Source organism: Dromiciops gliroides, chromosome 2 (genome assembly GCF_019393635.1).
Source record: "Dromiciops gliroides isolate mDroGli1 chromosome 2, mDroGli1.pri, whole genome shotgun sequence".
NCBI lineage: Eukaryota > Metazoa > Chordata > Mammalia > Microbiotheria > Microbiotheriidae > Dromiciops > Dromiciops gliroides.
This window is the reverse complement of record NC_057862.1, coordinates 542,711,457-542,737,998: the sequence shown is the minus strand read 5'-3', so window position 1 is coordinate 542,737,998 and position 26,542 is coordinate 542,711,457. Positions and strand designations below refer to the sequence as shown.

General features: G+C 40.5%; 1 protein-coding gene and 1 long non-coding RNA gene across 2 annotated transcripts in view; both read right to left on the bottom strand.

Moving 5' to 3' along the window:
• Positions 1 to 1,157: 1,157 nt before the first annotated feature.
• Positions 1,158 to 17,794, bottom strand: LOC122744068. Its single transcript, XR_006355044.1, has 5 exons — positions 17,575 to 17,794; positions 14,973 to 15,133; positions 9,808 to 9,888; positions 2,112 to 2,200; positions 1,158 to 1,467 (listed from the first exon to the last, which is right to left on the bottom strand). It is a non-coding gene; the product is annotated as an uncharacterized LOC122744068 (long non-coding RNA).
• Positions 17,795 to 17,917: 123 nt separating this feature from the next.
• Positions 17,918 to 26,542, bottom strand: part of LOC122739265 (protein FAM170A-like) — a 28,267-nt gene continuing 19,642 nt past the window's right edge. The window contains exons 2-3 of the mRNA XM_043981070.1: positions 19,427 to 19,508; positions 17,918 to 18,655 (exon numbers count right to left, since the gene is read on the bottom strand). Coding sequence (XP_043837005.1) covers positions 17,919 to 18,655; positions 19,427 to 19,508 — 819 coding nt within the window. The 3' untranslated portion in view covers position 17,918. The remainder of the gene's footprint in view (positions 18,656 to 19,426; positions 19,509 to 26,542) is intronic.

The following is a 26,542-nucleotide window of genomic DNA, read 5'->3' as shown; positions in this document are numbered from 1 at the left end:
TTCCTCACCTGTAAAATGAGCTGGAGAAGGAAATAGCAAACCACTCCAGTATCTTTGCCAATAAAATCCCAAATGGGGTCACGAAGAGTCAGACATGAGTAAAACGACTAAATGAGATGCTATAAAATATATAGAAGAGAAATGAGACCCAGACCCCACAGATAAGGAATTTAAAATCTAGTTGCTTCAAAGCTCTGAAAGTATTGCAACTTTCCCTCTTTGGACTATAGTTTCCTTATCTGTAAAGAGGGTTTCGTAGTTTTTGTCCAATGATCAATTTAGACTTTTTGAGGCTTGTAATGAGTAAATGCATTCACCAATGCCTTTTGTTTTTGTTTTGTTGTTTTTTGGGTTTTTTTGCAGGGCAATGGGGGTTAAGTGACTTGCCCAGGGTCACACAGCTAGTAAGTGTCAAGTGTCTGAGGCCGGATTTGAACTCAGGTACCCCTGAATCCAGGGCCGGTGCTTTATCCACTGCGCCACCTAGCCACCCCGACCAATGCCTTTTAATAGGAAAAAGTAGTATTAAGACTTTTATTGTATTCCCCACTGAGCCACACTGATGAAAACTGGGCAATAATGTTTAGGCCATCTGCCTGAGTGACTGATAAAAAGCATGAGGACAGGACCCACTCATCTCATTGGCTGGGAAATTTGAAATCTTGAAGCAATGAAAAAGACCAACTAAATAAACACTTCGCTTCTTTCTACTTCAAAAGGATTGGGGTCCCCAAGATAATACAGATTAACTAAGAAGGAAAGAATGGATCAGGAAGGTTCTGAGGAAGGGCCCCACTTGCAAAGACATTATCTTTGTTGGAGCTCAGTGTCTATTGCTGAGAGGTCCAATGTGGGATCAGGTGACACCACAAAAGTCAGTTCCTTTTCATTGGAAGTGCTCAAGCAGAAGCCCAGGCCTACCTGACAGGGTTTGTCATCAAAAGGCTTCATGAATTGGGAGGGAAAGCTGACTTACATAACCTCTCAGGTTCTGTATGGCTTTATCTTATGAGGAGGTAAAGAACAAATCTTAAAAACAAAAAACAAAAAAAACCCCCAAATCTCACTGAATAGTGTTGAATTGTCTTTATTGCCTGCCAACACATATATTTAATTTTTATTTCCCCCAAATCCAATACAATCAGAATAAACTTGAGAATAATACAAGGGCCTGTTTTTTGGGGGGTGAGGGTGGATGAGGCAGTACATGAAGGGGTGCAGGACACTGCTCCTACCCTCAAGGAACCCTCAATCTCATTAGGGAGATGGACTCTTCATCATTGATCTTTCCTGTCCATGAGTGAGGAACATTTTTTTTTTTCAAAAGCTCCATTGTGGACAAAGAACTTCCCCATCAGAACCAGTATTTAGCTGTCTCTTCACTGTGAGCAACTCGGGCACTTTCTCTCTTCTTTCTCTGATGAACTCTCTTGTCTCTTTTGACCTTTCCTCTCTGCCTTCCTGCTGCTGAGAATGAAGATAAATCATTGTTCTGATGAGATATCAAAAGTTTGCCTTTGGGGCAGAATAGCTCATCCTTTTAAAAAAATTTCAATTTCAATTTCAATTTATTTTTAAACAGAGAGCCACTTTCTCTCCCCTCCACACCCCCTCCTTCTAATTGCCCTATCCATCTACCATTGAGAAAGCAAGGAAAAAAAATCCCGTTACAAATATATATAGTCAAGGACAACAAATTCTTGCATTGCCCATGTCCAAAAAATATGCCTCAATCTGCATTGAGTCCATCACTTCTTTATCAGGGTCATGAGAAATAATTATTAATAATCAATATTTTGGGGAGTCTAGCACCTTATCCACCACACCATGCTAGCAAGTGGTCTAAGGATTCCATTCTGCTATAAGCCGAGGTCTTTTTCAGATTGCCCAAAGGAGGACAGGAACACAGAAAAGTGACATGAGATTTGTTTTCAAAACAAACTCAGAGGACAAAGAGTCTTACTTCTAGAATACCAGGGGCTTGGCATTCTTGTTGCCTCATTTGAATAGGCTTCCACAAGATCACAGCCTAATTTGGTGGTGCTTTGGGGCCCTTATCTTCCTAGTGACAGATCCTGACACCGAGGAACCCTAAACTCCCCTGTCCTTACCTAGGATCATTCCTGGAATGTTTTCTCCTCCTTAGATCTGTACTTCCTCGTCCCATCTTCATGTTGCTGGATTCTTTTCCTCTTGGGAACTGAAAAATGGGGAAAATCCAATAGAAAGAGAAAATCACAAAGACTTCAGTCGTCTCTGGAAGTTATGGGCTCCCTTATTGTTTTTCCTGAGTATGGAGGCCTACAAATCGGCCTGTACTGTGCATGTGTGTCCTGTAGAGCCATGCCCCATTGCTGCCTGACTAAAGATATCTGTACCCACTCCTGGGCTATTGCAATAGTCTTCTGGTTGAGGCAGCTAGATGGCACAGTGGATAAAGCACCAGACCTGAGTTCAAATCTGGCCTCAGACACTTGACACTTACTAGCTGTGTGACCCTGGGTAAGTCACTTAACCCTCATTGTCCCAAGAAAGTGTAACGATTGGAATAACGCCACCTGCTGGATATTTACTGTAGAAGAGTTCTACCCATGAAGCGAAGGTCTTTGAGGGCAAGACCAGGAGTCTTTTCTTTGGCATCAGGAAGTGACGCGGACTAGTGGGAGGAGGAAGGAAGAGACTGGCGCTCAGTCTCGGGCTCTTTTCCTTTGGACTCTGGTGGAGAGCGGAGCTAGAAATGTGCTCTCCCTTTAAATAGATAGGAATCTAGGCCTTTCTCTCTCTTTACCAAATTCTTATTCTCCTTAATAAATGCTTAAAAGTCTAACTCTTGCTAAAGCTTATAATTTATTGGTGACCACTCATTAGATATTTTAGACAGTTTAGCTAGAATTTTAGCCCTTAACAAAAGAAAGAAAGAAAGAAAGAAAGAAAGAAAGAAAGAAAGAAAGAAAGAAAGAAAAAGAAAATAGCCTTCTGGTTGCCCTTTTTGCCTCATCTCTGCCCATTCCAATCTCTCCTCTCCATAGCTATCAAAGGGACCTTCCCAAAGTGAAAATCTGACTATGTCACTCCCATATTCCGTAAACTCTATTGATTTCTTATTGCCTCTAGGATCGAATATAAAATCCTGTTTGGCTTTTAAATGGCTTTCATAACCTGGTCCCTTCCCTCCTTTCTAGCCTTCTTATACTTTTTCCTGCACATACTCCACAACTGGGTGATGCTGGCTGGCTTCCTCATCACATCATCTCCCGGCAGCCTTTACTTGGACACCCTCCATGCCTGAAATTTCCTCCTTTCTCCTTCAAGTCTCAGCTAAAATCTCACCTTTTGCAAGAAGTCTTTTCTGGTCTCCTTTAATGCCACCTGCTTTTATCCTGTGTCTATCCTGCTTGTACATCATCATTTGTATGTTTTCTCTCCCCCATTGGAACGTGAGTTCCTTGAGGGCAGGGATTGTTTTTCATCTTTTTTGGTATCCTCAGTGCTTAACGCAGTGCTTGGCATGTAAGCAGCACTAAATAATGCTTATTGACCTGATCACTGCAGCTCACCAGTCAGGTCCCTGGGAGGACATCCTGTGCTCAGTTTTCTGGAGGTTAACCGTCATTCTTTCTTCTGGATGCAGCTCACTACAGCCTCTGATACTGTTAGAGATTCGTAAAAAGATAAATTAACAAGAAGAGAAACATTTTTTACAGGCAAGTCCCACAGATTCTAACTTAGAAACCCCTAAAGGGTATCCTGTAGGATTCCCCTGTAAGAAAGGCCAAGACCCACATCAGATCCGTGATTCAAACATACCACCGTGGTAGGCCTTTTCTTGATCCTTCTGCTATCACATCAGCTGAACTTGGGTTCGACTTGTCTTTTATTCAAGAGGGCAGCCTCATCTTGAGGGTACCTCTCAATATCCATTGAGTCATTGGGAACACAGATAAAATTTCACAGTGCTGGGACACAATGAAAAGAGTCAAATTTTCAAACAGCAAAATGTTTCCGTGACCAACTCAGATTTGCCTAAAAGGGGCCCTGTCTACAGACCAACTCCTCACCTTTACAAGCTCCCAATATAGCTATCATGGCACTAAACCAAGATTTCTCAGAGTTAAATTTCAAAGATCATGATAATAGCTAGCATTTATATAATGCTTAAAAGGGCTACAATGAGGGGCAGCTAGGTGGTGCAGTGGATAGAGTACTGGCCCTGGAGTCAGGAGTACCTGAGTTCAAATCTGGCCTCAGACACTTAACACTTACTAGCTGTGTGACCCTGGGCAAGTCACTTAACCCCAATTGCCTCACTTAAAAAAAATGACTGCAATGTACTTTATAGATATGATTTTATTTGATCCTCATAACCATTCTTTGACATTGGTTGTGTTATTCCCATTTGATAGATGAGGCAACTGAGGCTCACAGAGACAATTACATGACTTGCCCATGGTTACACAGCTAAGTTTTAGGAGAGGATTCAAATTCAGTACACTCATGTCTCTAAGTCCAGTGTTCTTTCCACTGTGCTATCTGTTTTAACTCAGCTGGGCCAGGTACTGAACAGAGTCTCTTGGTGACTTTACCCTCCCTGCCCCAACTTGCCCATAAGCAGCTGAATCCCTGGGTCCAAATAGGTTCCTAAGAGCCCAACAAAAATACATAGATGGTAGCTCTTCCCCTCACTTTCTCTAGCCTCCATTGCCCAGTTCCTACCAGGGACTAGATGTTCTCTCCCAGGTGGATGTTGACTGCCTTCCTCTCCATCTTAACTCCAGCCAGAGGTATCCCTGTAGCCCTGTTCCAATCCTACCATGTACAATTGTTGGCTGCTCATACTGCTTAGATGAACAGGAAGTTATCTGCCAACTATAATTCTTCTGGTAAGATGGTAGACTACTGGGCCTTCCCATCTGCCTTTCCACTATTCCTCTGAGATCCTTGAGTACTGCCATCTGACCTGTATCCCCAGGGATTCCTGGGCTTTATCATCTGCCCTCTTGCTTTCCCCTACAGACTGGAGTCCTTTGAATTTTCCTTTTGGGTAAATCTTCCTATCTTCTCTAATTAGAATGTGAACTTTTTGAGAGGAGAGATGGTGTCTTGCTTTCTTATCTATATCCCCAGCACTTGGCAAAGGAGTATACAGTAAGTACTTGACAAATGCTTTTCCATTCCATACCTGAAAAGGAACCCCCAAGATAAGTGGTCACCCAGGCTTTCCTTGAAGACCTCCTACAAAGGGGTGGTAGATATGCTCCCCAGGCTGCCCATTCTTCTTTTGGATAATTAGGACATTTTTCATTATATTGACCCAACGTCTGTCTCTGTTAACTTCTACCCATTGCATCATTACATCTCCAGGGACTATGCCTGCACCACTGGTTCTCCATCTCTTTTGGCCAACTGTCCACAGAAATTGAGCATAAGCCCAGAGATATTTTTGTTGGAAATACTTTTCATATATCAGGAGTGGAGAGTTCCCTCCCCCACTTTCAGTAGGGTCAGACTCTTCATGACTCCACTTTGGAGTTTTCTTGGCAAAGATACTACTATGGTTTGCCATTTCCTTCTCCAGCTCATTTTACAGATGAAGAAACTAAGGCAAAGAGGGTGAAGTGACTTGCCCAGGGTCACACAGATAGCAAGTGTCTGAGGTCAGATTTGAACTCATGAAGATGAGTTTTCCTGATTCTAAGCCCAATGCTTTATCTACTGTGCCACCTAGCTGCCCCTTCCCCACACATCCCCATTTCATTCCCCATTTCTTTCCACTATTCTCCTTTTTTGGTCAATTCAAGGCTTCTGTGTTGAAAAGAAAATCTAATTCCTACATCCATTCATTAACATTTAGTTTCTTTGAATAAATTATGCCACATTAGGACATTTAGAGCAAAATTCTTTTGTCCTTTATGGATTTATAAATCAATGGAACCATGCATTGTAATGAGAACACTGGGCTGGGATTTAGGGAAACCTGGGTTATTCAGTCAACAAGCATTTATTAAGTTCTTACTCTATGCCAGGTATTATGCTAAACATTGGAAATAAGAAGAAAATAAGGCAAAAACTTGTTCTGGACCGTCAACGAGTTCACGTTCTAATGAGGAGCATAATATGTAAAGAACTGTTATTTTAGAAAGAAGCCTTTCCCAGTCTTTCTTAATTCTACTACCTTTGCTCTGAAGTTCCCTCCATCTTAGCTTGATTCTGTCTTATTTACCCATCTCGTAGTTGCTTGCATATAGTCTTCCCCATTAAAAGTGTGAGCTTTTAATGTCTACACACAAGATATACACAGAGTAGATAGATGGAAGGACTGGGACACATCAGACCACTTCACCTTTGATTACTGATTTCTTTGTAAAATAGGCAGACTGAGTAATCTTTGAGGACCCTCCCAACTCTCAGACATGATAAAGTTGCCATAGGAATGCTCAGATTTCACTTTTTACATCTTGGGAATGATATGAACAGAAACCAACTGTCTCTGTTCTTTCTATTGCCAAACTCTTCAATAGGAGACATCTTCCCTACTGCAGCAGCAGGACTTTCTTGTTATATATAATGCCTCTAACCTGGTCAAAAATGCAGCTTGTAGAGGATTTCCGCCAACCATGCCCCTATGCAGCTTTCTCTGGCCTAACCAGCTTCTCTTCTCTCTTCACTTTGCAAGCTTATCTTTTAACTCTTCCATCTGTAGAGGGCTATGGAAAACAACTCATTATTTGAATCCATTAGAGATTACCTTTCTTAATCATTGAATAGTAATGACTGATTCCTACTTAGCACTTTAAGGTTTGCAAAGAGGTCCACACATGTGATCTCATATGATCCTCCTAACAATTCTGTGATATGTATTAACAGGTATAATCATCAAGCAATTAACACCTTTGTTTATTAGGTACCTACTATGTGCCAAGTACTGGGTTATTGGCATTGGGAGCACTTGTACTAAAGTGAGACAGCCCTGTCTTGAAGGAGGATGATATACAAGTGACAAGACAGACTCCAAGAAGAGGGAGGACAGGGTACAGGTGACAAGATAGATTCCAAGAGGTGACTGCAGTCACACAACTCGTAAATGTCAAAGGCATCTATTGGGGCTATCTGCTTCTAAGTACAGAGCTATTTATTTATTTATTTACTTACTTACTTATTTTTTAGTGAGGCAATTGGGGTTAAGTGACTTGCCCAGGGTCACACAGCTAGTAAGTGTTAAGTGTCTGAGGCTGGATTTGAACTCAAGTCCTCCTGAATCCAGGGCCGGTGCTCTATCCACTGCGCCATCTAGCTGCCCCTAGGGCTCTTTATTTTTTAATGACTTGGCTACTGATGAGTTGTGTGATCAAGGCAAGTTATTTCACTTTGTCTGTAAAATGAGAGAGTTGGATCAAAGGTGCCTTCAAACTCTAATGTTTTATGATTCTATGATTCTGTATTAGTCATGTACCACTCAGAGAAATGACCTTAAAGACATTTAAAATTTTATTTTTCAATTAAAAAACTGTTTTCTATCACTCCCTCTTTCCTCTCTCCAATCCCATTGGAAAAAAACACCCCAATACTGACTCCACTCATTTTCATTGATTGTATCACAAGCCTGGAATGCTCTCTCTCCTCACCTCTATCTCTGAGCATTCCTGGCTTTCTTCAGATCTGAGCCAAAATCCTTTCTTCTGCAAGAAGATTTTCCTAGTCTCCCTTAATCCTAGTGGTTTCCTTCCAAGTTAGCCTGCATAGGGCAGCTAGGTGTCGCAGTGGATAGAGCACCGGCCCTCGATTCAGGAAGACCTAAGTTCAAATCCGACCTCACACACTTAACACTTACTAGCTGTGTGACCCTGGGCAAGTCACTTAACCCCAATTGCCTCACCAGGTTAGCCTGCATACATCTTCTTTGTACACAATTGTTTTCACGTTGTCTCCCCCATTAGACCGTCTAGCTCTTTAGACAGGGACTGTTTTTGCCTTTCTTTGTATTTCCCAGTCCTTAGTGCAATGTCTGACATATGGTGAGAGTTTAAGTAAATGCTTGTTGACTTGACTTATAAAAAATATGCATAGTCAAGCAAAACATATTCTCAAACTGGTCACGTAAAAAAAATAACAATGTTAGAAAAATTTAATATCTGAGCAAATATTGGATTTCAATATTGATGCTTTTAATCATCTGTCACAACCTAACAGATAATTTCATTACACCATCCCTGGTGTCGTTTCTCAGGTAACAACATTGTCCTTGGCTTCTTAAATAGTACTCAGTGACAGGTCAATAGGGAATGAAAGGAAAAGAGACTTCTTTCCTATCCCCCATAGCAACTCCAAGTTTCCTGGTTTGGCCTCTTGCAAAGATCCCTTGCTGATTATCCATAAAAATGGGGTATAGCTCTGTACTGTACTCTATAATCAAGGGATGCCTCAGACATCATAAGCTGCACCCAACCTTCCAGGGGACCAGGTCTTTTTTCTCAGAACTACTGAAGAGGACCCAGAATGGACTCTTTTTCTTAGATGCCCTTTTAATTGCACCTTACCTTGGGGAATTATTCCTAAATGGATACAGTATAAATTATGATTTGTAGGGGTATCAGGAAAGCCCTAGTTATATGCATACATAACTATACAAATTAATTTTATAGTGTTTATTTTGAAAAGGAAATAAGTATATACATAATCAGGAATATATGCATGCATAGGAGTTTATATATAATAATTGGATATTATATATACTTTTTTGTTTGTATATATATACTTATATGTATGTATGTGTGGTTGTTTATTTTTGTTTCTCTTATAATCTCTGTAAAATGAATTTGTATGGTTGAGACTGTATATATATGTGTGTGTGTTCATATGTGTATATGTATACATATATGTGCATACACGTGTATATGTACAGAATGTGTGATATATACACATATACCACATACCACACACACATATACAATACATATACATATGCATGCATGTATGTAATGGGGGTTGTTGCGATACCCCTTGAAATCACATTACATACTTTATCCATTCTGGGTCAGACTGTCACCTAAACCTTCCAACATTATCCTGTCATTGTTTTTCCAATCTGTTTTTCCCCAGGGCTAAAGCCTTTATATTGCATGGAGACATGTTTGCCACCTTGTGGCCATAGGGGGAGAATAGGATCTCTCCAGAACAAATCCAAATGAATTTGAAGAGTTTAACCCTCTGAGGATGTCCTGGAACAAGCTCATTGGGTTATTCTCTTAAATCCTGGCTTACTCTTGGCCAATCAGGAAACCTCCTGGTTTGGAGCCCTACCTCTATGACTTAGTTAACTAATTTGTGCCTACAATAGGTACAGTATTCCCATCATCTCAGAATGATAACAGAAAGATAGTGTGGTATGGTAGAAATCAATTAATTTGGAGTACAAATATATGGATTTGGGGAACAAGGCAACAAGGACTTCTTAAGTAACTAATATATGCCAGGTACTGTGCTAAGCACTTTACAAATATTATCTCATTTGATTCTTATCAACCCTGAGAGGTAGATGCTTTTACTATCCCCATTTTATGATTAAGGAAATTAAGGCAAACAAAGGTTATGGGACTTGCCCAGGGTCACACAGCTACTATGTGTTTGAGATCGAATTTGAACTCAGGTCTTTCTGACTCTCCATGCTCAGTGCTCTGTCCATTATTCCACCAAACTTACCTCTCCGGCCCTACAGTTTCAATTGTAGAGTGAAGGGGCAGCATTAGATGTTGCCCTAAAGTCCCTCTCAACTCTAAATCTTGCAACCTATGACAAACCACCCAAACTCACAGTTCACCTCCACTGTCCACAAAGACAGATGTCTCTCCTCTTCCTTGGTGGTGACAGGCCTCCATCTCTTCAGTTCAGTTGCTAAAGATACAGAACAAGTGTTAATAGGATCAAATAACTGCATTTCTAAAACAGTCTTCACCCTGGTGAAGGCTCTCTATAGTATTCTCTCCCTGGTTTTCTATGACACATAGGAAGGCCTTGGAGTGCAGAAGAGCTCAGTTTTTGTTCTGACTTTGTCACTAACTTGCTGTGGGACCCCTGCATCAATAGCCTCTCTTGGTTGCCTCCCTTGTACCAATGAGGCAAAGTTTGGATTACATAACTTCTAGCCTTAACATTTTCTTCTTGTGTCTTCTACTCTCCTCCTCTTTGGTAAGAAAAACGCTTCTCTTTCTCTCCCTCCCCCCACCCCCTCCCTCACACCATATCACCTATAGGTTCATCTTCTGGCATCCCTGAGGGCTCAGACCCTTCTTTTAGCTGTGTCCTGCTTTCTGCTAAATAGCCTTCCCTCAGGGATGCCAAGGGCCTAAGCTACTGCTGCATCCATCATGGTGTCCAGTTACCACCATATTGGCCACAATATTTAAGGATCAAAGGAGCTGGAAGGAACCTCAGGAACTATCTTTATTCAGGCAAGACGAGGAATCATTTGGTCTGGTCCTATGAGAAGGTTCATTTTATAGATGAGGAGACCAAATCCTAAGGAGGATAAGTGACTTCCCAAGTTACTATAGTTGTAGAAAGCATCAGATGCACAATTGAAACCCCAGGGCTCTAATTCCGGAGACAGGGCTCCTTCCATGGACCCTGATGCTCGATTTCAGCCCTGAGATCCAGGAGATTGATTTCTCTCTCTCTGCCGTATGTCATTTCTCCCTTTTATCTTTTGGATTTGACCTACATGCAAATGTCACTGTCAACTAATTCACTCTTAGTAGTTCATGTGAATAGATCATTCTAATTTTTTTTTTTTTTTTGCAAAACCATACCTTTTTAGTGACCCTCTAGGTTTGGGGGATCTTTGTATTATTATTCTCCTTTTAGAGATGATGGAACTGAAGCTTAGATGGAGGAGCTGACTTGGGTCAGGGTCACATAAAATGACTTGAATCCAAACCTTTTGAAAGGCCCTTTAGCCCAGCCTTTGGAGTGGTTGGGGTTGGAGGTAAGGGGGTTGGGGGAAGAGGAGTGCAGGTCACAAAAATTTTCAAAGAAAGGATGAGATTAGAGTTGGACTTTATGTAGGCTCAAAGATTCCAAGGTGGGAAGGGCCTTAGAGGCCATCTTGTCTGACTTTCTCACTTTACAGTTGAGGAAACTGAGGCAAAGTTTTAAGTGACTTGCCCAAAGTCACACAGGGAGTAAGTGGAAGAGCCAGAATGTGAATCCAAGATCTCCTCACTGCACTGTGCTGATTCTTTCAGGTTAGTATTTCTGATCAGTGGATAGGAAATGGGAAGTCATACAAGTGGGAGGAATAGCATTAGATACCTGGCATATGAGAAAGTCTGAGAACTGTTCGCAGAATAGTCAAAAGAACAGTGTTTATGGAGAGGAAGGTTTATGGAGAGGAGTAGGAGGACATGACAAGAAAGGTAGGGTGAGGGGCAGATAGGTAGCACAGTGGATAAAGCACCGGCCCTGGATTCAGGAGGACCTGAGTTCAAATCCAGCCTCAGATACTTGACATTAGCTGTGTGACCCTGGGCAAGTCACTTAACCATCAGTGCTCCCCCCCAATTTTTTTAAAAAAAGAAAGGTAGGGTGAGGGCATATAGAACAAAGGGAGTCGGGGGGCAGAGCCAAGATGGCGGAGGAAAGGCTGTGACTCCCACAAGCTCCAGATAAAGCCCATCCACTGAATCCCAAATAATGCCATAAAAAAATCCAAAGTCCAGAGCAGCCTAATGCACATAAGAACAGAGTGAGACTATTTTTCAGCAAAAGAGAGCAATTGCGATCACCTGCTGATTGGGCTGAAAAGCTCAGCACTTGGTCCAGACCCAGCCAGGAACAGACAGTGCCTCCGGCATGCCTCAGAGTCTTCAGCACCAGCACCAGCTTCTTCTGGGGCTCAGACCACGGACTGGTGAGGGGGTTTGGAGGTAGGTCAGGGTGCAGTGGAGGCAGTCTCTGCTGGAGTGGGGGTGAAGCACCCTGGTTCTGAACCAGTGGGCTGAATCAAGTGGTGGTGGCCCAGTGGGGGAGGGGCACAGGCACGCCAAACTTCCTAACCATAGAGAATCAGAGTTCAATCAGACTTCTGTTTCCGGGTCAAAGAGAAAGTGGGCATGGTTACTCACAGGCCAGGCAGGCTGAGAAGAAGCCCAATCACCCCCTGGGCCACGCTGTAGCTCAGAACAGTGTGTCCTGGAAGTGGCAATATACTTTAAGAAGGACTTAAAAGTCAAGAAATAGATGGCCAAGATGAGCAGGCAGAGAAAGCAGCAGACCATTGAAAACATCCTTGGGGGAAAGGTAGACCAGAACATACCTTCAGAAGAAGATAACAGGGGCGGCTAGGTGGCGCAGTGGATAAAGCACCAGCCCTGGATTCAGGAGTTCCTGAGTTCAAATCCGGCCTCAGACACTTGACACTTACTAGCTGTGTGACCTTGGGCAAGTCACTTAAGCCCCATTGCCCTGCCAAAAAACAAAAAAACAAAAAAAACACACAAAAAAAAGAAGATAATAACAAAGTCAAAGCTCCAACATCCAAAGCTTCCAAGAAAAATATGAATTGGTCTCAGGCCATGGAAGCACTCAAAGGGGACTTTGAAGAGAAAGTAGGAGAGATAGAAGGAAGATTTAGAGAGATGGAGAAAATAATGGAAAGAGAAATGAGAGCAATGCAGGAAAGTCATGAGAAAAAAGTCAACAGTTTGAAAAGCCAAATGGGAAAGGAAATAGAAAAGCTCTCTCAAGAAAATAATTGCCTAAGAATTAGGACTGAACAAATGGAAGCTGGTGACTTTATGAGAAACCAAGACACATTAAAGCAAATCCAACTGAATAAAAAAAAATAGAGGGCAATATGAAATATCTCCTTGAAAAAACAGCTGACCTGGAAAATAGATCCAGGAGAGATAATTTGAAAATCATCAGACTACCTGAAAACCATGACCAAAATAAGAGCTTAGACACCATCCTCCAAGAGATTGTCAGGGAAAATTGCCCTGATATTCTAGAAGCAGAAGGTAAAATAGAAATTGAAAGAATCCACCAATCACCTCCTGAAAGAGATCACAAAAGGAAAACCTCCAGGAATATTATAGCCAAATTCCAGAGCATCCAGGTCAAGGAGAAAATATTGCAAGCAGCTAGAAAAAAAGGAATTCAAATACTGTGGAGCTGCAGTAAGGATAAAACAAGATCTAGAAGCTTTTACATTAAAGACTGGAGGGCATGGAATATGATATTCCAGAGGGCAAAGGAACTGGGACTACAGCCAAGAATCATGTACCCAGCAAAACTGAGTATAATCTTTCAGGGGAAAAATGGGACCTTCAATGAAAAAGAGGACTTTCAGGCATTTGTGATGAAAAGACCTGAATTGAATGGAAAATTTGACTTTCAAATACAAGACACTAGAGAAGCATAAAAAGGTAAATAGGAAAAAGAAATTATGAGGGGTGTTAAAAGATTAAACTGTTTATATTCCTACATAGGAAGACAATATTTCTAATTCATAAGATCTTTCTCAGTATTAAGGGAGCTGAAAGGAATATACTTAGAGGGCACAGGTGTAAATTGAATATGAAGGGATAATATCTATAAATAATTTATTTTTTGTTTATCCTTGTTTTTTGTGGAGCAAGGCAGGGTGGGGTGGCTTATGTCTGGGGACGGATGTGGGCTCAGGGCCTCCTGGATCTAGGGCTGGTGCTTTGTCCACTGTGTCACCTAGCTGACCCATGATGACATCTTCAAAATAAAGTTAAGGATAAGAGGAATGCACTGGAAGAAAGGGAAAGGGAGAGGCAGATTGGGCAAAAGTAGTTCACATGGGAAAAAGCTTGTGGAGGTAAAGATAGGAAAGGAGTGGGGGAGTGAGTGAACGTAACTCTCATCAGAATTGGCTTAAAGAGGGAATAATTTACACACTCAAGAGGGGATAGTATTATATTTTGACCTGTGGGAAAGTGGGAGGGGAAGAAGATAAGGGGGGGGGGAGGAGAGGCAATGAAAGGAAGAACAGATTGGGGGAGGGGGCAGTAAGAAGCAAAACACTTTCAAGGAGGGATAGGGTGAAGGAAAATAGATAATAGCGTAAATATCAAGGGGAGAGATTAAGATGGAAGGTAATACAGTCAACAATAGTACCTGTGAAAGAAATGATGATCAGGATGCTGTCAGAAGGATGTATGAAAAATGCAAACCATCAACAGAGATAGAACTGGTGTTATCTGAATACAGTTTGAAGTATAATTTTATTCATTAGCTCCTCTTTCTAAAGGTATTTTGTCTATGTTCTTTCACAACCTGACTAATGAGAAGATATTTTGCATAACTGCACATGTATGACTTATATTGAATTGCTGGATTTCATAGGAAAGAATGAGGAAGGAGGGAAGAAGAAAATTTAGAACACAAAGTTTCAAAAAATCAATGTGAAAAGTAATGATGAGCAGGGGGAGTTCAGAAAGACCTGGAAGAACTTACACGAACTGATGCTGACAGAAAGAAGCAGAACCAGGAGAACATTGTATACAGTAACAGCAGCATTGTATGATGAACATTAGCAATGCAATGGTCCAAAACAATTTCAGAACTTCATGATAGAAAATGTTCTCAACATCCAGAAAAAAAAGAACCGTGGTTTAGGAATGCAGATTGAACCATACTGTTTCTACTTTGGGGCTGTTTGGGTTTTTTTTTTTAATTCTTTTTGTGTGTTATTTCCCTTGTGCTCTGACTCTTCTGTCACAATATGACTAATGCAGAAATATGTTTAATGTAATTGCACATATATAACCTATATTAGATTGCTTTCTGTCCTGGGGAGGAGAGAGGAATGGGCAGGTGGGAGAAAAATTTGGAAAAGAAAATTCTATGAAAACAAATGTTGAAAACTATCCTTATATGTAATTGGAAAATAATAAAATACTGAACAACAACAACAACAAAAAGAACAGAGGGAGCGCTTTAAGAAATTTTACCCTGTTGTCTGTGGGAATCATTAAAGGTTTGTGAGCAGGGGTGTGTCAACCTCACATTTTCTTTAAGAATTACAGGTTCTTCTCTCCTGCCAATTCTTTTCTCTCTTCTCTTCTTTTCTCTTTTTGCTCTCTCACCATATAGAAGTCTTCATTTTGTTTACCTATCAATGTAGATCGAGGAATAGGAATTGTTATTTGGGATACTATATGTTTCTCAGTTGTATCAGAAAATCATAAAAACAACTTACATTTACACAGCTCTTTGAGGCTTCCAGAACACTGTGATTACAACAACACTGGGAGAAAGGCAGCATGTTATTATAATTACCATTTTATAGAGGAGAAAACTGAAGCTCAGGGAAATTAAGTGGTAATTATCAGTCAGGACTAGGACCCAATTTTTCTGGTTCCAGGACTAATTCTTTTTTCCATTTCTATCAATGACCTGCTTCTTGTAGGACTGACAGCATGTTCTTCACATTGCCTGAGACATAGGTAAGCACTGAATCAACACGGTATTTATCATTTTTTTTGCTGAATAGAATTGTCATGTATCATTAGTCCTACTTGGCCAGATTTATCACTGCTTGAGAACACAGTGCAGGCTTCACTGGGGACTGGGGTGATCAGGAAAATCTTCACAAAAATGAAGAGATTTTTATCGGGTTGAGAAAAGGGCAGATGGGAGTTGGAAACTGGTCTTCAAGGGGCAGCAAGGTAGTGCAGTAGATAGAGCACTAAGCCTGGAATCGGGAAGATTCATCTCCCTCAGTTCAAATATGACTACACACTTACTGGCTGGGAAGCCTGGGAAAGTCACTTAACCCCGTGGCCCTTGGTTTCCTCATCAGTAAAATGATCCTGAAGAAGGAAATGGAAAAACCTTTCCAGTATCTTTGCCAAGAAAACTTCAAAATGGGACCGTGAAGAGTCAAACATGACTAAAACAATAGAACATGCAAATTATCAAGGCTGTGAATGGATGAACTGAGTTAGGTTCTAATTTACTGTGTTCACACAGTTCCAACCTTAAGGAGGACTTCTGCTCCTGTGGCAATCTGCCCTTGTGCTCTTGGCCATGCCATGGTGTTCCACTCTTGTCCCCAAATGGTGAGAACTGACTGATCTAAAGAAGCAACAATGCCCATTATCAGTGAATCAATGGATGAGATCAATGAATGGATGAAAAAATCTTTTATTAGTGCTTACCATGTGATAGCCACGGGACAAAGCCTTGGGTGTGATATAATTACAAAAGGAAGACAGTCCCTGTCCTCAAGTAGCTTGCCTCCTAATAGAAGTACAAAACATATATAGGGGAATGTTTTGATTGGACAATCAATCATCTGGAAATCTCTCTGTGAATGGAAATATTGAGGAGCTCACTGACATGTCCTTTCAAGGAGCATTGATATGTACTTTTGTTTTGTTTTGTTTTGTTTTGGTGAGGCAATTGGGGTTAAGTGACTTGCCCAGGGTCACACAGCTAGTAAGTGTCTGAGGCCGGATTTGAACTCAGGTCCTCCTGAATCCAGGGCTGGTGCTCTATCCACTATGCCACCTAGCTGCCCCATGTATTTTTTATACATTTAAAAATATTATTCTAAGAAGGGGTCTATAGGCTTTACCAGATTGCCAAAGAGGTCCATGACATAGACAAAGGTTAAGGAACTCTGACTGAGTTGAACCTGAACGCAAAAATAATAATGACATTTCCCCAAGCATTTTTCTCACAATAAGCCTAAAAGGTGGGCTGCACAGAGATGATTCAATATTTTGATGGCTCTGTGACCTCATCAATATGGGTATGTCCTTCAACAGTACATGTCATAACCTATCTCTACTTTCTCATCCTATGTAGCTCTGGTCCATATATCCTACAGTGAATCCCCTCTTCCTCCCCAAGAAGTGCTAGGGGTCTTTCACTAACTCAACACTTTAAAAAAATGAAATTATTATCAACCCAAAGAAATTATACATTTGTATTTAAAAGTGCTTTATAAACCTTAAGGTACTATTTAATTGTAAGCTATTATCATTAGCCCCAATTGGCAAATGAGAGAATTGAGGATGGATTAAGTGACCTCGGGTGACACAGCTAGGAAGTTCAGAACCAGAATTTGAACACAAGCCTTTGTAAGATCATTACCCTCTGTATGGTTGAATTCTCGAGAGCTTTAAGAACTCAAGAGCATGAGGATATATAGTTAGAGCCTAACTGAGACCAACAGCAGCATTTTACTGACTTTATGTGGGATGTAGAATTTGCTCTTCCAGTGGAGGCAAATATTGCTCATTTTCTATGTTATGCAGAGATCAGAAACAAGTGTGTGGATGTGGAGAATTTTGGTATACTGCTTTGGTACTTAGAAGCACTGTGGCAAGTGGAAGGAGGACCAGCCCAAGGGCTGGAATGACCTCTGTCCAAGTTCAATCCCAAGACACACACTGGCTGTGTGATCCAGGCTAGCATTTAGCCTGTAGCACTCCAGGCAAAATTTGAAAGAACAGAAACCAGAGTGTGGTTGCTATTTACATAGTAGAGGACATCTCCTCACCTATAGCATGAAATCACAAGTCTGCACCAGATGGGTACACTCACCATTTCCTCATGATAAAGACTATGAACATTCTCTCTTCTATTTTCCATTCTAATATGGAGATCAATCAGTCAGTCAATATAAAAGTGAGACAATCCTGTCCTTAGGGAGGCTTGATAGTTGTTGAGTCCATTCTCATTGATCCTGTTCCTGGATTTGTTGCTCTCTCTCTTGTTCCCCATGACTTTTGACCTCCTTCCAATGAGAGCTAGAGATCCTATATCTGGTGGTCTCTTGGACCTGCAGGGGTTTCATAGAGTTGTTGGCTTGGGAATTAAAATGGGGTGACTGGAATAGGGGTGTTTCGACAGGACTCGAGTCCCCATAACTGAGTCACCCCCCCAGCTCATTCTGCATCCTTGTCATGGTGCAAATCCATGCTCTGAGTTCCACGGGAGGTGCGTCCACGTCGGCCTTTTCCTTTACCCTGGTCTTCATGTGGCTTCCTCTGTTCTTTGGGGCTTTGCATTAAATGTTCATCTTTGCCTAGGAGCACATTTTTCTGGGCTCTTCGTCTTTCGTGGATTTTTTTGTTAAAAACGTGGCAGCTAAATCCCTCCTTGGACCCAGACTTAGCATGCTTCCTGAGGGCCTCCAGGGTGAGGAATACCCGGCAACAGGCCACACAACGGTAGCCAGTATCTGTTGTGACCATCCAATCAGGAATCTTTCTCCGTCTTCTTTCATCAATAAGTCTTGAAGGTCCGGGTACTTCCTCCTCTTTGTAGTCCTCAGTCAGCTCATCTACATTCTTCTCCACATCAGTGAGACCTTCACTGGGTAAATTGGAGTGAGGAGCCTCTAGTGTGCCCTCTTCAGCTGGGTTCATTTCATGAATTCGAGGTGCCCGCTGGATTGACTCCATTCCAATCTCAGTTTCCCATGCAACAGCCACTCCTTTTATAGTTTTCACCTGGATATAGTAGATGCACCCTTTATTATCAGTTTTGGGTAGTGAGGAAGAAGAATAGAAAGAAGAAGAAAATGAATAGTAGATAGAGGAATTCTCATTTTCTCGCTGGTTCTCAGTCTTTGTCTGGTCACTGGGCCCAGGCCTTTCTGGGGAGTCTTCTCTCTCATGCCCTGGGGAATTAAATGAACAGTGTTTTACCATTTGCTTTCCTGAATCAACACTTGCCTGGAGGGGGAGGAGGGGCATTGATTTTATCTTCCACTCTTGCCCCAGCTTCCCACTCTTGGAGTTTATCCATATGAAGGCTATCTAATAGATCACTCAATCTACTACTCCCACTGAAAAACTTCCCCAGATGTAGTCATCTTCTGTTGTGTTTTCTTTTTGTCCCTGGGGCTAGAGATTATATCTGGAGTTCTGGACTCTCGACCATTTTATCTCTATCCAACCCCCAACAACCTCACTCTCAGCCTTACAAACCACTTTTTAACTTTCAATTCAAAGTTATTCCTGAACTATGGGCCTTGGGCAAACCATTCTTCGTTTTCCCTACTTTCAGCAAGAACCCCTACCTTTCAGTACTCCCAAAGAGTCTCAGTTTGTCTCTTGCCCTTCCATAATTCCATTCGATATGTCCCTGCTGGTCAGTCAGTGCCCCAAATGAGGTAACAGTGAAGACAGTGGAAAAGAAACCAAATAGTGCATTTCTTGCTCTGTTTCAGCTTGAAATTAAATTTCCAACAAGGCAGTAGATTTCCCCGGAAAGTGTCAGTCATAGCTATATCCATAATGTAGCTCTGAATTTTTTACCTTATCTCTACATCTTTCTTATTTCAAACCATGAATTCCCTCTCCCCATTCCCACAATATTTTTTAGATTTACCTTTCTAGGAAATGAATTAACTGAGTTAATCTCTCTGGCTCCAGCCTTTTCATCTTACCTTCTGCTTCCTGAGTTCCTTCCTCAGTATTCTTGACATTTGATGACCCCTCCTCATATCTACGCTTCATGGTTTCAGGATACTGAACAGGGGAAGGCCCCTCAAAACACACAAATCTCAGTAGTGTACAGAGTCTTAGTTCTTCAAGAAATTTGGTAGAGAGTGGTCCTGTTCCCAATTATAGTCACTCAAAATATCAAAATACTTAAGAGACAAAGCCAAAGGGATGGATCTAGGCAGCAACCCTCAGAGCTCACTCCACTCCTCTGTGGGGCTGTTATGATCCAAATGATCACCGGGGACCCTTCAGAATGCTGTGACCTCATCAGTGACACTGGATGATTCCATAGCCCCAGATTAAACTCAAACATTGGCAACAGCACACCCTCACTACTCTGCTACCCCTCAACTCACAATCAACTGGGTTTCCAAAGGACTTTCCCAATTTCTTAATTTTACCAGACAATATATAACTATATTTATGAATACATAGATTCTTGGGCAGCTAGGTGGCACATTGGATAAAGTACTGGGCCTGGAGTCAGTAAAATTCATCTGAGTCCAAATCTGGCCTTAGACATTTAATAGCTATGTGTCCCTGAACAAGTCACTTTAAGCCTATTTGCCTCAGTTTCCTCATCTATAAAATGAGCTGGAGAAGGAAATGACAAACCACTCCAGTGTATTTGGCAGGAAAACCCCATATACAGTCACAAAGAGCTGTGTGACCTGAACAAGTCACTTTAATCCTGTTTGCCTCAGTTTCATCATGTGTAAAATGAGTTGGAGAAGGAAATGGCAAACCACTCCAGTATCTTTGCCATGAAAATCCCATATGTGGTCACCAAGAGTTGGACATGACTGAAACAACTGAACAGCAACAATAAAAGCTTCCTAAATTTGGGAGAAATAAATTTTTCATCTGTTCAAAGAATCTCTGATTCCATGTCCTAATTCTTACCTTCCACCTTCCCACCCACTTTGTACCCTTAATTTTCTGGACCAAGTGTTTGCATTTGGAGCTAATGAGCTCCAAATTGTGACAAGTTTTGTTGAAATTTTGATTAGATACTGTTGGAAAAGCATTTATTGAAAATACATGTGAAATAGGACAAAAATTGCTAGGCAAGGGTGGATATTGTCCTCAAACAGTCTGTGCCCTGGAGAATAATGCATTTTTAAAATCTTGTCATCTGGGCAGGGAAATCACAAATATGGTTCTTTTCCAAATCTGTGATCTGAAGTTCATCTGTCCTAGCCCAACCTTTGAACCACTATAGGTGACTGTGGACATTAGCTTCCTTCAACTCTATCACAGATATGTCCTCTATCCCTATTTCCCATTGTGGACTCCACATCTCTTTCCTCCTAGTTCCTTAACTATTTTCAAAACTATATACAACTATTGTCAAAAGTTCAATAAAGCCCTTACCACGTTCAAGGCTTCCCACTTCCTGTTAATTGTCTTCAACAGGTGGGTGGATGGGGGAGGGGGTAGTGGGAACCTTGCAAAATAAGGTTATAAAATCAAGTCTACTTGTGCCTATTTCCTTTGTCTTCTGGCAGAGAGAGTTGCTAGAGCCTGCTTGTACCAGCAAGGTGAGGAGTGGATTGCTAAATTTTCAAAGGAATCATTTACAAGCAGGGCCGATTTATCATTTTATCGAATGTCCATACTTAAGAAAGCAATGAAGAAAATGTTAATAATGCAGATTAAATCTGAAAGTATAGGGGCAGCTAGGTGGTGCAGTGGATAAAGAACCAGCCCTGGAGTCAGGAGGACCTGAGTTCAAATTCAGCCTCAGACACTTAACATTTACTAGCTGTATGACCCTAGTCAAGTCACTTAACCCCAATTGCCTTGCCAAAAAAAAATTTTTTTTTAAATCTGAAAGTATGCCATGGGTACATTTGTGTGTGTGTGTGTGTGTGTGTGTGTGTGTTGGGGGCGGGGGGGAGGGGGGGAAGTGGGAGATCTATTATTAAACATTTACTAGACAGTGGATAGAGTGCTGGGCCAAAATTCAGGAAGACTCATCTTTCTGAGTTCAAATCCAGCCTCCACTGCTTACTAGCTATGTGACTCTGGGCAAGTCACTTAACTCGGTTTGCCTCAGTTTCCTCAACTGTAAAATGGGGATAATCACCTACCTCCCAGGGTTGTCATGAGGATCAAATGAGATAACACTTTTAAAGTTCTTAGCACAGTGTCCAACTCATGGTGGATGCTATAATTGCTTATTCCTTTTCTGTTTCCCCACCCCTTTGGGATAAAATAATATTCAATATCTTTGGAGAAAATGGCATCTCCTAGCCTGAAAGGATTTAATAAAGGAGATCACAAAGATGTGACTGAACCTCAGATCTAAACCCACTAGAAAGTTGCAAACTTACAACATTAACAGGAAGTCCTTCCAATCAATGTAGGTGGAGTTGGTTTCTCCTGAAGATGAGGTGGGTCCTTTCTGGGTATTAATCATCCCTTAGAGTCTGACCATGTCCGCTTCGGCATTGATGTGTGCAGACTCCTGATGGGATGGTTCAGATTTGTTTGGCACAAATCCTCTGGGGTGCAAGGAGAAAACATGTCCTCCCCTCACTCTGTACGGAGATACCAAACTTTATAGATTGAAAATCCTTACAATAGTGGACTACACACATGCAGTTATTCAAACAATTCCACAGGAACACAGACAGGATTAAACTGCTAAGAGGGAAGGCAGAAGGAAGGAGTTTGGACTCAGGCTAGTTTCTTTGGACATCTGTTTGTTGTTATTGCTGTTCAGTTGTGTCTTTTTCCATTGACATCATCATAGTAATTGTGTATTGTTTTGTAGTCTCTGCTTATTTAATTTTCTAACCATTCGGGTAAGTCCATGCTTCTCTATATCTATCATGTCCGTTTTTTTCCCTCAGAACAGTACTACTCCATTACATTCATATACCAGAATTATTCCTCAATCCCATGGAATTTACTTTGTTTCCATGTCTTTGCTACCACAAAAAATGTTGGTCTACCAGTTCTTAGGTACCTATGAAATCTTTCTTTCTTTTCTTCTTTCTTTCCTTCCTTTCTTCCTTCCTTCTTTCCCTCTTTCTTTCTTTCTTTCTTTCTTTCTTTCTTTCTTTCTTTCTTTCTTTCTTTCTTTCTTTCTTTCTTTCTTTCTTTCTTTCTTTCTTTCTTCTCTCTCTCTGCAGATGACCTCTTTAGAATATATGCCTAGCAATGTAAAATTTGGGATATGAATATTTTAGTCACTTTATTTTAAGATTTCAAAATTGCTTTCCAAAATGATTTTTACTGATTTACAGGTCCATTAATATATGCTAGAGTGCCTATCTTCCCACAATCTCTCCAACATTGACCATTCCCATCTTTTGTCATCTTTGTCAAATGTTGTGGGGTGAGGTGAAAATTTAGGGTCGTTCTGATTAACAATTTTCTTATTATTTAGTGAATTGCTGCATGTTAATAGTTTTTAATTCTTTTGAGAACTGGTTGCTTATATCCTTTAATCATATCTCTTGGGGAATAGCTTTCAGTGTTATATATTTCTGCTAGTTGACTGTATAACTTGGATGGCAAACTCTTCTCCAGGGTGTTTGATAAAAAGATTTTACTACTCAACTGTTTTCCTGATTATTCAATATGTGCCAATATTATTTATGCAAAGCTTTTAAAATTATCTATTTTACTTTTTATAATTTATTCTATCCTTTATTTGGTTAAAGATTTGCCCTTTGCCCATAGCTCTGGTAAGTATATACACATATACATATATAAGCATATATTTATACATATATACGTGATCTACTCTTCTAATTTTTTAAAAAATGAAATGATCCTTAACCAGGTCATATATCTACTCTGAATTTATTGTATAGTGGTATAAAATGCTGATCCAAACTTAATTTCTGTCATAATATTTCCAAATTTTTTCAGTTAGAAAAAATTTAAAATACACTTCTTGGCCATCTTCTTACTATACTATTTCCTCTCCAGCCATTGTCTTCATCCCTTCTCATTAGAATCTTGGGTCTGCTGGTCTTGATGGTTGAGATTTTGCCTTATGTTGTTAGGATCTAGACTCCCAGGCTATTTACTGCTTATCTCTTCAACATGTCCTTGCATTGGATGCCTCCCCTCCCCCCTCCCACTTCCTCTAGCATCTCTCTTTTTGATGCCTTCCACTTTAGAATTATAACCTTCTTTAAGGTAGGAATAGTCTTGCTTACTTGAATTTTTATTCTGAGTGCTTAATACAGTGCCTGACACAAAGAACATGTTTAATATCCTATATCTCCATCTGCTCATTCATCCAAATAAAGAGTTCTTTCTTAGGGCATTTATATTTGGGGGGGCAGGTATTAAAACCTGAGTTACTGAGTTATTGAATTCGGAATAATCAAAATAATTGCATTTCTGATTTTTCTTTAGCTTTTCCATTGATTTACATTTCTAGTACTAAATGCTTTCAATGCTTTCTGGTTTATAATAGAGTTTTTAGTCTGGAAGTATTATTTTCCTTTCATTCCTACCTTTCCCCCATTATTTCCTTTGATAGTCTATATCTTTTGTTCCCCCAAATGAATTTTGTTATTATTTTGCCTAACTCTGTTAAGTATCCTTTTGGTAGGGTTTTTTTTTTTATATTTCTTTTGTATCTAGTTCAATTGCCTTTCTAACACTACATTATAGAAGATCTCTATTTGGTGTTTTCTTAGTTTGTGCATTTTATGTTTTTAAAGGTAATCCTCTATTTCTTTTATTTGTCTTTTGGTATATAATTGTGCATAGTATGTACTAATACTTTTATTATTTTGTTGATTTGATTTTTATCCTCTTTTTAATCAGGTTGGCTAAAATTTTGCCAATTTTTTTTTGGTCTTTTCAAAGAACCAACTTTCAGTTTTATTGGTTCTACAATCTTTTTATCCATTTCTCCTTCATTTAAATAACTATAGACAAATATCTCTATTGATACAAAAATATTAAAGTATTAGCACCAAGGCTCCAACATATTAAAAAGAATGTACAGCATGATCAAGTTGATTTATCACAGGAATGCATATTGGGATCAATATTAGGAAATCTATGAGCAATAAACCATATTAATAACAATTTAAAAACCCATGTGATTTATATCACTAGATACTAAAAAAAACACCCCTTTTTTGCCGGGGGGGGGGTGGGGAGAGTTAAGTGACTTGTCCAGGGTCACACAGCTAGTCAGTGTCAAGTGTCTGAAGCTGCATTTGAACTCAGGTACTCCTGAATCCAGGGCTGGTGCTCTATCCACTGCACCACCTAGCTGCCCCTGTATTACCTTTTATGTTATTGTATTTACCTTTCTATGTTTCTCTGGATTCCTACATTTGCATTTAGCATCCTCCCCTCACTCAGTAGAATTAATTCAATTCAAACAAAATTCTGTGTTACAAGAGAACTTTGTGGTATTAAGATATTCCAAAGTTGTATAGCATACAAGCTCCTTTTCTAAAAGGATCCATCCTAGGTTGAAATGTCAGAGTATTGATGGGTCACAAGCCAGTGAGAGGGCATGTTAACCTCAGTTCCTCTTGTGACAAACAACTAGATGCAGAAATCTCTAATTTGTTCCTTTAACTCATAACTCAGTTTTAATGGAAAAGTGGAAAATACTAGATCCTCTGAAATAGGACAAGCTGGTTTGATAATCAAATAACAATGATAAAAGATGATTAACACAGCTAAACCATATCAGAGGGTCCACACATAAACTACAAAGGTGACCTTTCATCATCCCACCAAGTTCACTTTCAGATGAAGTATAGCTAATGGATGAATCCATACCTCTGATCCTATTGGGCTGGGACAAAGCCATTCACTCTCCAGAGTTCTGGCTGCCATCTGAGGTTGGGTATAGATTCTAAGAAAACTCTGATACATCCCTGGCTTGGCCTTACAGCTACTCTCATAACAACTTGGAGGGTTCCAGCAACTCTGCTAGCAGCTCCACTCCTAGGGAACCACCTGGAGTACCCTAGAATTTCTAGCAAGGTGTCAAATACCATCTACCCTGTTTTTTACTTTATTCTGTACTTCCCCAAACCTAAATAAGGTGAACTATCCTCTTGCTCAGAGTCTTTGGTATGACTAGATCATAGATTTAAAGCTAGAGTTCAATTCCTCTCAATTTTTTTTTGTGAGGCAATTGGGGTTAAGTGACTTGCCCAGGGTCACACAGCTAGTAAGTGTCAACTGTCTGAGGACAGATTTGAACTCAGGTCCTCCTGAATCCAGGGCCGGTGCTTTATCCATTGCGCCACCTAGCTGCTCCCTGGAGTTTTGTTTTGCTTGCAACTATTCTCTCACCTATGCTTGTGAGAAGATTAAGATTGATCCTATACCATTTTTATTATTGTTACTATTGGCAATTGATTGATTTTGTCCTGTAATTGCTTATGTTATGGTTCTTTTCTCAACTTAGTTCAGAATTCAGCTGGCCTGTAATAGATTTATTTTAGAAATCCAGCTCTCCTGCTAATCACTGATCTATTCTTGCCTCAAGGAATTTTGCTAACCTTGTGGAATGTGTGTGAATACAAAAGGAGTCGAAACTGATATCTTTACTCCACCAAGCTGTCTTTCAAGCATGTCTGGTTTGCTGTCCATAAGTCTGGGCCACTATCTCATACCTGGGCTCAAACAATGAGCATTTCTTAGTCTCATGAGAGAAGAAGGGGTTCATTGATAGCCCCCATTACCAAACTTCAAACCAATCATGTTGTTCCCTACATTTAAGCTCTGAAATCAATCGTATTGCCCCCAATCCCATGAAACCATCTACCCTGTTTTGTACTTTATTCTGTACTTCCCAAAACCTAAATAAGGTGAACTGTCCTCTTGCTCAGAGTCTTTGGTATTAATGGAGGCAAAGCATTGTTGGCAGGTAGCGTTCCTCTGTTAATACATATTATCTTTCATAGAGGTCAGCCTCAGTTTACCCTTTTGTAAAAATCTCAAATGCAACCTGCCCCCCTCCGTTTCCCTCTTTCTGTCCCTTATTTCCTTGTAGTGATTAATGTATTTCTACACTATACTCTTTGTGTATATATTCAAATTTCCTTTGTTCA